Source organism: Trichechus manatus, unplaced genomic scaffold (assembly GCF_000243295.1).
Source record: "Trichechus manatus latirostris isolate Lorelei unplaced genomic scaffold, TriManLat1.0 scaffold00023, whole genome shotgun sequence".
Lineage (NCBI taxonomy): Eukaryota > Metazoa > Chordata > Mammalia > Sirenia > Trichechidae > Trichechus > Trichechus manatus.
Window position 1 is genome coordinate 19087557 of NW_004443959.1, and position 14307 is coordinate 19101863.

At 39.0% G+C, this 14307-nt stretch overlaps 1 protein-coding gene across 1 annotated transcript in view; it reads right to left on the reverse strand.

Moving 5' to 3' along the window:
* Nucleotides 1-2845: 2845 nt before the first annotated feature.
* The window catches only part of SNTG2 (syntrophin gamma 2), a 315981-nt gene continuing 304519 nt past the window's right edge, over nucleotides 2846-14307 (reverse strand). The window contains exon 16 of the mRNA XM_023728305.1: nucleotides 2846-3072. Within this exon, the coding sequence (XP_023584073.1) occupies nucleotides 2941-3072 (132 nt within the window). The 3' untranslated portion in view covers nucleotides 2846-2940. The remainder of the gene's footprint in view (nucleotides 3073-14307) is intronic.

Below are 14307 nucleotides of genomic sequence, written 5' to 3' on the forward strand. Positions count from 1 at the left end.
GATGGGATACAAAATGCATACAAATGAAACAAAGGGAAATGGGCCCAGGTTTTTCCAATAATGGTCAAATGCAAAACACGAACGTCAATACAAATGTGACTCCACAGACCTGCCCAGAATTCTGAGTTCTGAATATTAATTTACTCAACAGACTAGCATTTGTACTGTGTAGTGTAAATAATTAAGGAGCTTTGGTGGTGCAGTGTTTTAAGTTCTTGGCTGCTAACTGAAAGGTTGGTGGTTCGAACCCACCTACTCACTCCATAGAGAAAACACCTGGAAATCTGCTCCCGTGAAGATTACCCCATTGCCGAAGAGTTGATTCTGACTCTTAGCGACCCTACAGGACAGAGTAGAACTGCTCCATAGAGTTTCCAAGCCTGTAATATTTATGGAAGCAGCAGTTGCGTGTTTATCCACTATGCCACCAGGGCTCCTTCCGAAAAGATTACAGCCTTGGAAACCTTATGGGGCAGTTCTACTCTGTCCCATAGGGTCTCTATGTGTCAGAATTGACTTGATGGTCCACAGCACAGACACACACAGGTGGTAATTAGGAATAAGATTTAGGAGTCAGAGTGCCTTGGTTCAAGTTGAAGTTCCAGTGCTTATAAACAATAGGATCTTAGACCCTGTACTTAGCTTCTGTAAGCTGTTGTTTCGTCACCTGGAAAATGAGAATTGAAACAGCGTGCCCACACCCCAGGCAGGCTGTTATGAGAGCTGAACGCAATCATGTGTGTAAAACACAGTGCAGTGTCTGGCACCTACAAGTTTTTGGTAAATGTTAACCATACCCATTACCAAACCCGTTGCCATCAAATCAGTTCCGACTCATAGCAACCCTATAGGACAGAGGAGAACTGCCCCGTAGAGTTTCCAAGGAGTGGCTGGTGGATTCGAACTGCCAACCTTTTAGTTAGCAGCCGAGCTCTTTACCACTGTGCTACCAGGGCTCCAAATGTTAACCATAGAGAACTCAAACAATTCTTACTCGTTTCTAATTGATATGAAAGTAAGAAGACTTTAGGATGAACTGCATCTCCCCTTTAACAAATAAAATGATTTCTGCCCCCGGGCGCTATCCTCGACTGAACTTCAGTGGGAGAAGACACCAAGTCACCTGGATGAGTTCTGTTTTCTAAATGGTGCAATAATTAAGTAATTAGACCCCCCTCATCGGGTCTACAATAGTGGAGCAAGGCTCGCATGTCTTGTGAAAAAATACAGCTTTAATTTGTACTTTCTGCAGCGTTTTTTATAATACTGTGCTTAGTGACTCTGACAGGTATTGTATTAATGTAAATAGGAAGACTAGTGGGCATTTTGCTTGCCAGTTTCATTTTTATAAGAAAAGGCTTTTGCTGTTTTTTAATTAAAAAGTTGCACATCTTGCAAAAAATTTATATATTTATACAAATATAAAAATGAATTTCAGTATAAATTTTCCTGGGAAAATATTATTTTTTCATTATTGTCTAGTAAAAGTAAACATTCAAAACTCTGAACTTTTATATAAAAACAAGAAAAAAAATTTTTACAATTTCTTCACTGTTTAGTGCTGAAAAACACCTTTTGCTTTTGAGTGAGTTTAGTCTTTCTGACATCAGGGAAGAAAATGAGAATTCCTTCAATTTGGGGATCGAAATACCCCCGTTAGAGGAAAAACTGGAGAAAGGGGCATTTCTAACTTTATCTTTTTTGATGATAAGTAGTTTACAAAATTCCGATTTCCTATTGCTATTAATATTACAAGGAATTTTTAGTCAAAACAAGAGAATAAACACCTATATAGAAAAATGGTGTCTGATGCTCCTTGAGCATCATTCTCTTTGCAGGATATTATTTTAAAATTCTGTTAAATGCTGTTTCTGTTACAGCCTTCCATCAAAGCCATTAAAATATTAATGGGCATTTTAAATATTATAGATATGCATATATAATATATATCTTCTAAAATAAAGGTTTATTTTAAATACCTAAAAACCATTGACAATAAATATTTGATATCTTAAAAATAAAAACAATTCCTTCCTCCTAACTACCAGCTCAACAAGGCATGGGGTGGTCCCCAGGAAACTGTTAACAGCGACTGACATCTGAATCACAGCATGGAACATCAGACCTTCAGGGCTTGTCTACTTGCTCTGATAGAAGCTGCAGGAAGCATCCGTTGATTTTCTTAGAATTCCACTCCTGTACCTTACAGTCTGACGGTTCTATGTTTTTCCTTTGCTTGCAGCCTTGAGAAATGAGTACACAATCTTGCCTTTTCCTAACTACACTCTGAATTCCTAGAGGAAAAATGAAAGGACTTCATTTAATTGCCTATAATAACAAAAATAGAAATTGTCCCTATTTAGAAGTAAAAAACTATATGAGCACAAGGGAACCAAAATACATGCTATATTTTATGACTTGGAAAAATAATTAAAATTAATTTCCTTTTTTCATATATTTGTAGCACTCATTTCTCAAATAATCCCTTCACCCAAGCCCTCCTGAGAAAAAGGGAAAGATGACATGCCAAATCCAAAGGCCACTATTTCCTTTTTGAAGGGAAAAAAAAAAGTAGTGCGCTCTCAATATTTTCTATCATGTATTTTATGAAAATGAAATCTGGATTTTAGCACGGTAGGAAGTAGAGTCTGTAGTGTTGATATAACTTTTTACATTATTTGGAGAAATAACAGCACACGTGATATGAACTTTTTCACTGTGGAACACTGGTTTTTGGCAACCATAGATTTCCAGGAACAGAATCTGTGCTAACTTGCCAGATTTAACAAGTATGACCCGCATTTGGAAACTAGTGACGTATTTTATTGGTATCACAACTATAGGCTCATTATAAAATCACACAAAGTTGCAATATTGTGCAGGAAAGATTCATTTCTTAAGAAAATAATTTAATTTTTCAGCACTTAACAGAAGCAAGTTTTAGTTACTATACATGTATTTTCTTGCAATACTCTGACTGTCTATGAATACGGGATCCACTGAGGCCACCTTGGCTGCTATAAAGGAGTGTATGCAATGCAAAACAGCCGTCAGATCCTGGAATTCAAGTTCCTGTAAGAAAAGAAGAATGTATATATTATGATTACTACAAAAACACATTACATATTTAACACATTTTGTACTTTGTGAACTTGAAGAAAGGTACTCAACTGCAAGTAAACACAAAGTAAGTAGATTTTAAAGTAAAAGGCAGAGTAATATGATCAAAGTGGCTATAAACATGAATATATAAATTCTTTTTGCACCAATACTCTGAAATTTAATTTAAATTATTTTATTGTAGCTAACATAGGCTGAGTATTCACTTCCTTTGTCAAGGAATGCTGGATCTTGATTAAGTCAGATCTGATCATCATAGCGCCCTGATCTGAATCTTCATTACAAGTATGAACTGGTCATTGGTTTATGATAATATTGCCTTAGGGAACTCATTACAACAAAGTTCACATCATTCCTAATTTAGCAGAACTAATTGCAGAGTTTTGGTCCTGTGTGTGTTTGTGTGTGTGTGTTTTACAACACCTAACATCTTGGAAGGAACAGTCCACAGCTGTATTGCACCGAAAAGGCAGAGTGCTCAGGCACGAGAACGTAGCACATGACTTTACTACACCCTCATCCTGTCACCACCGCCAACGGGAGAAAGAAGACATGACACTCGAGAGGGCAAGTTTCTTTAAGAGATGGTGATGCCCCCATCAGAAAAAAAAAAAAGAAAAAAATACTAAAAATAAATCCCTTGGCCCTTACTTCCTCATTTCAAAGATTCCAAATATTAACTAAAAGAAAAGAATGTGTCATGAACTAATAACCTTCCTCTTCCTACAAACTCTGCAACATAAAGTCCCCATGCCTAATTAAGTCAACAATGCATCCCAAAACTGAAATAGAAGTTAAACAAACTGGTTTTAAAGGTTAAGCTATTATTGGGGGAAAAAATCGTAATTTTTTTGATAGTGAAACATAAAGCCTTGCCAGTCCATCGGCCCCACTCTCCTGGAGGAGGGGGAGCTTTAGAATGTATTAGTCTGAATTTGTTTCTCTTCTTTGCTGCTGTAAAAAAATCAAACGCAGTGCCATCGAGTCGATTCTGACTCATAACGACACTAGGACAGAGCAGAACTGTGGTAATATTACAGTGTAGCAATATTCTGATATAATTAACAACAACAACAACAAAATAACACTTTTAAGGTACCTGCTAGTTGATTGACATCTTACGGTTTAAATTTCATCAAAATTCATGCATATTCTAGAATGTTGAGAAGACATCACAAAGAAAGTGGTATCATTTTCAAGAAAAACGAAACAAAACAAACCTTTGGCTCATGTAGTCCATAAATGTGCTCCTTTAAGTAACCTTAAGGCAAGATCACTGATCTCTTTACTCTGTGCAGGGCAATGGGATGGAGAACGGTGAAGGTACTCCACCAGGCATGCGGAAGGGCAGCACACGCCTGGGGTAAAGAACTCTTCAGATACTCATCTTGGCTTTCCTGAGCTGTTTCTCTTCATGAATCAAGGATGTGACACATTAAAAATAACTTCAGACTTCTTTACCAATTTGAAGTCAACCTCATTACGTCTTTGGTCTGCCCTGCTGCCTTCCTTTTAGAAACAGCTCCTTTCATGTGGCCCAATTTTGTATAAAGATGGGTATATATGACCCAGGTGGGCAAACCAGAGTCCTGTGGGAGGTTGAATGGATGATGGGGTGAGGGAGGCCAGGATATTTACTTTGGTATGGTCAGCAATAAGGAGTGGAAACCTGGAGCTTTCTGTGTGGCTTTCTCTGCTGCCCAATGGAGAGAGCTTGTCTAAAATGAATTCAACACAGGGAAGCACTGCTCAGAGATGGACAGAAAAAAACATTAGATGACATCAGGATCCAGCTGTACCGGGAGCTAGCCCTGACTTTCCAGTTACTGGTACCAAAGTATTCCCTTGTTTCTTTATTCCAATTTGAATCAAGTTTCTCTTTGGAATGTGAATGAATCTTAACTTTGACAACTTCATAATTAATTGTTTTATTTTGAAATTTTCTGAGTGATGCTGAGCAAAATATTCAAGATGTTTAGGTGTATACTCCAGCAAAACCAAACCAAACCCATTTACCAAAACCAAACCAAACCAAACCCATTGCCATCGAGTCGAATCTGACTCCCAGTGACCCTACAAGACAGTGTAGAATCTCCCAATAGGGTTTCCAAGGCTGTAATCTTTACAGAGGCAGAATGCTACATCTTTGTCCAGCAGAGCCACTGGTGGGTTCGAACTGCTGACCTTTCAGTTAGCAGCCAAGTGCTTCACCACTGCCCCATCAGAGCTCCTTTCAGAATATTTAAGTAGTTACAATAAAGGATCATTACACTTGTTACTTAGTACCCTTCATCCAATCCATTTCTAGAATCCAGACTCTGTTCAGTTTCTGTGCTAAACTTTATTTCAAGTTGGGTCCACATCCACTAATTATACCCACACCTTGAGACCGTACTCAAAATCTCTGGCTGAGCAATGTAAAGTTACCCTCCAGTGACTTACTATATGGTATTTATTATTCATTGTGGTTTAGTCCAGGAAGGGAAGGAAAGTAACTTTCTAGAAGAAACATAAGTTTCTTGCAAACCTAATACACACTGCATATCAAGTTATGTATGTGTTTCCAAATAGTCATTACTGAACTTCGCTAGGGGTCATTTTAGGGGAAAGAAAAAAAAAAGAGGTATAATGTTCATATCACTTCTGCTTCAGGGTCTTGGGTTTATATACGTAACTTGGAAATTGCTTTTCAAGTTCCTGAAAGACTTAGCTAATACCAGCACAACACACACTGAAACAAGAAGCCAGAAGAGCACCAGAATTAACGTACAAATTCAAAGACAACGTCAATAACTTCCGATAGCATAAATTGAAGCTATACTTTAAAATCTCTCAATGTCCTGGCAGAACACAATGAACTCATACCACAAATTTTCATGAAAAATATTAGTCAGTGGTGTTCTCCAGTCAATTCCAACTCACAGGGACCATACAGGACAGAGTAGAACTGTCCCATAGGGTTCCCAAGGCTGAAAAAGAGGAAGACCCTCAACGAGATGGAGTGACACAGTGGCTGCAACAAAAGGCTCAAGCATAAAATGACTGTGAGGTTGGAGCAGGACTGGCAGTGTTTCGCTCTATTGTACGTGGGGTCACTAGGAGTCAGAACTGACTCGAAGGCATCTAACAACGGCAACAACAATCTTTACGGAAGCAGACCTCCATATCTTTCTCGCGTGAAGTGGCTGGTGGGTTTGAACTGACAACCTTTCGGTGAGCAGCCAGGCACTTAACCAGTGTGCAACAAGAGCTGCTCTGTTCAAATCCAGGAATCAAAATTTCTGAAATGATAATCAGTTCTATTTCAATTCAGACACAGAATACTCATGCGCCCTGTGAACATTTCACAGAACACTTTGGATTCAGTCAAATGTCAAGCCATGTTATTTCTGGTCTGGTTAATTTTATAATCAGTATTACCAGGAATGCTATCTTCTATTATAACTTTACAACTAGAGCAGATCTAAAACCTATTTTGAGATTCTGTCTGAACTGAATACTCATGTTGAATTCTAAACTTAAGATTCCATGGATCCCTCATTCTCTCCTGTGCTTCTCAAACCCACGGGTGTGTGTCAGTCACAGACGGTCACAGTTTGATCCTGGAGAAGGAAAGAGGATCTTGATAGCTCTTTGGTTATGCAAACAGTATAGTAAGATGGATCAGTGAGAAGATTCCAACGCATTGCATTAGAAGTTATATTGAAATGCGTTACTAGCAACAGAGCAGCACTTTCAAAAATTTGATAGCAAAAAGCGTTAAATTAAAAAAAGAGTTCTTTGTTCAAATGTGTTTGGAGAAAAAGTAGATTAAAGAAAGATTGCCTTCTTTATTGTGGGACTTCACAGGGCCGTTGCTGTTAATTGTACTGTACATCTCCAAGAGGGACTTTGTTTCTCAAACTTAAGTTGACTTTTTAAAAATGGGACATCTTGGAGGACCATTTAGGAGATGATACAGTGGAGTTAAAATAACGGAGCATTATACATTTAACGGAGTCTTGGTGGTGTAGTGGTTAAGTGCTCGTTGTTAACCAAAAGATCGGCAGTTCGAATCTGTCAGCCACTCCTTGGAAACCCTATGGGGCAGTTCTACTCTGTCCTATAGGGTCTCTATGAGTCAGAATTGACTCCACGGCAATGCTTTGTATTTTTATTTTTAAATACATTTTACAGAATACACCATTATAATCAAAATTTCCTCCATTAATGGTGGAGAATGAAATATATTATTGATGCAATCAAAAAGCACAGGCTGTTATAAATGAAAAAAAAATCTTTTTCTTAAATACCTTTCAACATCTATTCAAGGCTTATCTTGGTGCCCCAAGGTAGAGCAGTGAAATGCAAGAGGTTCAGTGTCTAAGGCATAATAGGCAAATCTAGAACAGAACCTAGTAAGTCCTTTGCCCAAGCACCTAACAGATGGAGTTAACCTATGCAGGGCAAACGTCTGAGGAACGAGAGTGGCAGAGGGGACAAAGCTGACAGACAGTACTGGCTTGGTGGAAACATCACCAATGGGGTAATTGGCTTTGACTCTACCTCTGTAAGGCTAGTCACCTTGTGAATATGATCTTGAATTACATAAAACAGGAAACCTATGGGATATGCATAATGGAGAAGAAGGAGTGACTGGCATTGCTTTGCAAAATCAGGTTCCTATATGCCCATGGACTTTGTGTTCTCTTTATTTTAGAGGCTCCTTCTTTACCGATATTAAAAGACAAGCTGCCCAGTACTCTTCCTGTCCCTCACTTTCCTTATTTGTATATAAAGCTGTATCTGCTGAGATACAATTAAACATCATCATATGCTTGCTTCTTCTACATGTAGAGAGGATGATGGAAAATCACCCACTGACAGAATTACAGTTTATAAGGTAAGTAGCTGCCCTTTGCCTTGTGGTATAAAGCTCTGGGGAGAAAGCAAATTTCTTTGCAAAAAGAGCCCAAGGACCTTCTAGAAACTGAAGGATCTAGACCCAAAACTCTTCTGAAGAACACTGTGGTACTATTCTAAGCTGTGCTGTTGGGGGAAAAAAAAATTGAACGAGGAAAAAGGAAGACAGAAGAATTGATGCATTTGAATTGTGGTGTTGGCAAAGAACACTGAATAAATACCACAGACCACCAGAAGAACAGGAACCCTGGTGGCACAGTGGTTAAAGGGTTCGGCTGCTAACTGAAAGGTCGGTGGTTTGAAACCACCAGTGGTTTCTCAGGAGAAAGATGTGGCAGTCTGCTCCGGTAGAGAGTTACAGCCTTGGAAACCCTATGGGGTCGCTATGAGTTGGAATCAACTCTATGGCTGTGGGTTTGGTTTTTGGTTTTGACCAGAAGAATGATTAAATCTGTCTTAGAAGAAATTTCACCAGAATTCTCCTTAGAAGTGAGGATGGTGAGACTTCGGACACAGTCAGAAGGAAAGACCAGTCACTAGAAAAGAACATCATGTTTGGTAAAGTAGACAGTCGGCGAAAACAAGGCAACTCCTCAATGAGATGAACTTACACAACAGCAGCAAAGGACTCAAACACATCAATGATGATGAAGATGGTGCAGGGCTGGACAAGGTTTCCTTCTGTTATATGTAAGTTCGCCATGAGTTGGAGCCAGACTTGACAGCAATTAACAACAACAATAACTAGGGAATGGACGAGGAGGAGAGACTGGGCTGCCGATCCAGGGTCCAGGCTCAATACAAGACCCTGAGAGTTGGTGGGGGAAGGATTTTCCAACACGGCATGTGGTTGAAGCTGACGTTTAGGTTCTGGAATTTTCCAGCATTGCCCCGTTTCACACCTCAGGCCTCATGTGGTTTCCTCAGCCTGTAATGCCATCTCCAGCACTTCCCACCTTTTTTCTCACTTTCCTTCAACAAGTACACACTGCTGATGCTCAGGCTTGCTCAGGCACCCCTGCTGTTTTCTCTCACGGTACTTATATGAGTTCCGATTTGAGAATTCATAACTTATTATACTGAAAATATGCAAGTAGCTACCCCCCCTCCCTCCGACAGACTGTAATTCCTTCAGTAAAGGTATCCCGTCTCCTTCATCCTTCTGTTCCTAGTAAGTGGCCTAATGCCTGATACATAGTAGGCCATCAACAAATATTTGTTGAACATAATCGAGTTTAAGTTAAAAAACCCCAACAACTTACTTTTTTATCCACATCATCATCCTAGTTACTAATGGCTTGGTGTGAAAGTACAGAATTGTGAATATTGGTAACAGATTCCAGTTCTGATAGGTTTTTCTAATAAATCAGGTTTTTTTTTTTTTTTAATTAAATGATTTGCTCATATGTTCCTAAATTATATTTAGGGGAAAAAACAAATGAAAAGATTTACAAAAATTCTCTTTGTTCAGATTGTAACAGCAAGCAAAAAGAAAAAGTTCACAGGTATTTGTAATTCCTGGCAATAACAGAAGAGTCAGTTCCCATCTCCAAGCCCACCATTCTCTGTACTCAGGCAGACTCAAAGGGGCCATTTGGATGAAAAGGCTGATGGTGTTGCTGATTCAGAGAATGGCCTCCTGCCCACAGAGATCTCAGTGCCCTAGTCCCTCCTATGCAATTTTCTCCCCTGGCATCTCCATTCTGCTCACTATTTTAAAACAAGCGTTAGACCATCAGGCTTAACTTAGGGAAACCAAAAGTCTATTCCAGGCTGACAGAATGGCTAGGCTTCACACATATCAATGCATTCAGACATCAAAATGTTTTTCAATTAGAGAAATAATATTTTGAATTCTTGGAGGTGATGTGGTAGGCATAATAATAATCCCCCAAAGATGTCCAGACTCTGATTCTCCAAATTTGTGAATATGTTGCCTTCCTCAGCAAAAGAGCTTTGCCGATCTGACTAAGGTTAAGGAGCTGGGGAGATTATCCTGAATTACCCAGCTGGACCCAATTTAATCATATGAGTCTTCATAAGTGGAGAACTTTTCCCAGGGGCAAAGAACCAGAGATATGGCACCTTCAGAAGAACTCGATTCAACATTGCTAGCTTTGAAAGCTGAGGAAGATGGCCACAAACAAGGGAATGTGGGTGGTCTCTAGAAGCTGGAAAAGATAAGGAAACAGATTCTCCTCCGGAGCTTCCAAAAAGTTGCTCAGACTTGCCAATACCTTAATTGTAGCCCAGTGAGACAGTGTGCAGCTGCTTTACTTCTGAACTCTAAGGTTATAAATTTGTGTTAAGTCACTAAGTTGTGGTACTGTGTTACAACTTCAATAGAAAATACAGGTAATGTCTCTAGATAATTTACTATGCATTTTTCTAAGACAACAGTATATTTTCTGTGCCCAAAAATGGGAGTCAAGAAAAAAGACAGCTTTTAGTTGAAAGGACTGGATTTTATTTTATTTTTTTAATATAGCTAAGCTGAAGAAGGACATGGAAAAACTAAAATGCTGCTGAATGCATCCGGAAGAGAGCAGCACCCTTATGCAAGGGAAGAAAACCGCAGAAATAAAATGAATACATGACCAAAACTGAAAATAGGTTCGTGATGGACTAGGAACTAAATATGAGTCAGCAACACAAGAGTATTGCTTGAAAATTGCCATGTTTCTAAGCTGTGTCAAGAAATTGTGATATGTGCTGATAAGTAATATTCTCTCTTAAATCTCAGCTTCCTTATCCCTAGAAAGCATAGGTTTAGCTAGACGATCCCTAAAGTTTTGTCTGGCTCTATACTTGACAATTTTATGCCATGGAAAAGCACTCTTAACACTTCTGTCAAATCAGGCCCAGGGCCCACGACACTGACAGAGATTCTGCATGAACTCTCCAGGGAGGGAGCACGTACTGATTATGTGACTTAGTGTAAATTACACCATCTCCCAGGGTATCACCTCCCTTATCTGTTAAATGGGGAACTTTATACTTTGCACAGGTGGTTCACAAAGGTAAAATGAGATAATCTTATGCTGTGAAGTTGTTGTTGTTAGGTGCCGTCGAGTCAGGTCCGACTCATAAAGACCCTATATACAACAGAACAAAATACTGTCCGGTCCTGCTCTGTTGTCACAATCCTTGTTATGCTTGAGCCCATTGTTACAGCCCTGTGTCAATCCATCATGCTACTATACAGCTATTCAAATACACGACCATCAAAGATGCAGCTACTGGAGATAATAGCATCCTGGTTGGCGCAAAGCAAGCACTCAGTAACTTCAGAGGAAAGACACAGAAGTGAAAAAGATGCACACTGTGGTTTGCCAGGCCTTAAAATTTTCTTCATTTTCAACTTTTCTAAGATGTCTATGTTCTGCTTAGATCTTGGATGTAAAATGAAAGAGGCCTGTACACATGAAGTCTTAAAAACAGCATGTAAATACAATGGCTTAGTCTAGCACAGGCATTTTGGCCTCCCTGCTGGACATCTTGTTAATTCATTGTAAACACTGTTGTCCAAGGAACAAGCCTCTTCCAGCTCTCTCTCTAGTCATGGTATTTAACAGCCTTCAGCTGAGTTGAGCAGGATCGCTGCTCAGAGGAAAACATTTCATCATGGGAGTCAAGGCATTGAAGCCATGTGGCCTTTACCAGCCTTACCTTCAGCTACTTTATATTCTAGGGAGAAGAATTACTGAGTGTATCCCCCAAGTTTTACACTATCCTACTTCACCCCTGTGAACAAAGGTTTTCACTATTCTCTTTGCTTGGGATACCTTCAGCCCCACTCTTGATGTCTGACCATCAAACCCTACCCATTCCCCACATGGTGCCACTCTTCAACAATCCTCCCTTTAAAACTGGAGGCTGGACGTCCATATTTTGTGTTATCATGGCTTTTCATGACATATATTTTACAGAAAAAATCTCGTTCTGCCTGTATTATAGTTATTGGTGATCGTATCTTATGTTTCCCACTAGACCGGAAGTTTTTCGAGGGCAAGCGTTTTGTCCCACTCCCAACCCCAATAGTGTATCAACTTATTAAGAAAGGAAGGAAGGAAAGAAGGAAGAGAGAAAGAAAAAAGTTAAGAAACAAAAAGAAAAGAAAAAGAAACAGCAAGAACAGAGAAAACTCAATGCCCTCTTAATCATCAGTGGAATTTAACTTTAATAGATGAACTAAGAGAAGACAAAGGATCATTAGAGGAAAAAAAAGATCATTAGGAATTTTAGACAGGAAAAAAGGTAAAAAAATTAATACACATTCTTGTATACACAACACTCTTAAAAGACACTGAATATTCTTAGAGAATAGATGCCAAATTAGCTATATGGAGATTTGAGCAGTATAACAACTTATTACCCTGCACCTTAATGTCCAAAACGGGGCGGGGTGGGGGCAAAGCATACTCTAAATAAGCTTGTGAAGGGTTCAAGAGCTAAACATCACAAATAAACCTTCCACAGCCTAGATGTAAATTAAATAGCACAACCATAATAGCTCATTCTGATGATGCTTTCCATTTATACCTGCTTCCAAATAAATGTCATCTCTTGGGCCTCACAGCAATCTTGTAGGGTGAGTAGGTATTCCTAGGGGTGGGTAGGCATCATTCCTACGTGCACAGGTTACAGGAATGTTCTGACAGCTAAAATGGCCCAAGTTCTCACAACTCCTAATATTGAATGTCCTCTGATACCAAGGAGCCCTGGTGGTGCAGCGGTTAAGAGCTCAGCTGCTAACCAAAAGTTCGGCAGTTTGAATCTATCAGCTGCTCCCTGGAAACCCTATGGCGTAGTTCTACTCTGTTCTATAGGGTCACTATGAGTCGGAACTGATTCCATGGCAACCTGTGTGGTTTTTTTTCTGATATCAAAATCCCCTGGTGTTTCAATCACAACATAGTTATTGCAAACTACACAAATGCATGGCTATCAAAAAAAATGAAAGTGACTAACAGGACATAAGGGGGAAAGGTGTAAAATATACAGAATATAAATCTTTGGAACAAACGAAGAGAGAAATCTGTAGTAGACACAACTACTGATTTAAAGAAACTCAATGGGGGAGATAGGAAAAATGATAAAAACTGGATGACATCATACCATCCAATACAAAGCAAAAAAGAATAAATATATATTGAAATTAATAATAGCTAATATTATTGGATGCATATTATGTGCCAATGTGCACTATATTAACAAATTTAATCTTTGTAACAACCCTATGAATAGAATTTTATTAGTCCAAGTTCACATATGCACAGGGAGGTGAGGTAACTCTCCCACGGTCTCAAAGCTATTAAATCTAGGCCGTCTGGCCACACTGCTGTCATCTATCATGTGTATCTTCATACCAAGGCACAGCTTGATAAATGGTTAAATTACATAAATGGCATTCTATCCTGAGGTAATGCAGAGAGCAGTCTAACTTTGGGAATATATATAACTCTACTAATTAGACAAATGTAGATTAGTCTAAGTTTCGCCTCAGATTATTTTTAAGACTTTAGTAACAAACTAGTGTCCCAGAATTACAGAGTTATATTTTTCTAGTTAGATCATTCTGTAAGAATGGAATGGCCAGAAATGTCTGACCAAGTAGAACCAGAGCAAAGAAAACTTTTTTTTTTCTTTTAGAAAATGTAAAGAGTTTTGTTTTTTCTGAGGAAGACATTAAAGCATAAGAAAGGAACAAGAGAGCATTTAGGACGAATCTCCTGTTTGTTGTTAAGAAAACTAAGTCCCAGGAAGAGTCGACGGTTTTCCCAAGGTTACAGGGTTAATGGTGTAAACTGCATCAGCACAGAGAAAGGAGGATGGAAACTGATGGCAACTGGATGGTTTGTATGGGCGCTGACTAGGCACTTGCATTGTTGTCCTACTTGACCTCATGGTAACACTTCAGGCAGGTACTTGGCCTGATTTACAGATGAGGAAATTGAGACTTGCAGAAGTTAACTGACTTGACAAACGTCAAACCAATGCCAGGTGACAAAGGAAGAATTTTTAGCCAGGTCTGTAGGGTGCTATGAGTCAGAATCGACTTGACAGCAACGAGGACAATGAAAATCTGACTCAACAGCCCGTGCTACTTTTACTCAGGGGTGCGTGCCAACCCTCCAAAAATAATAGTATATGGTTTTAAAGTGCTTTAAAGTCCCAAAGTATTTTTTTTTTTTTTTAATATTTTATTGTACTTCAGGTGAAGGCTTACAGAACAGATAGTTTCTCATGTAACAGTAACACACATGCTGTTTTATGACATTGGTT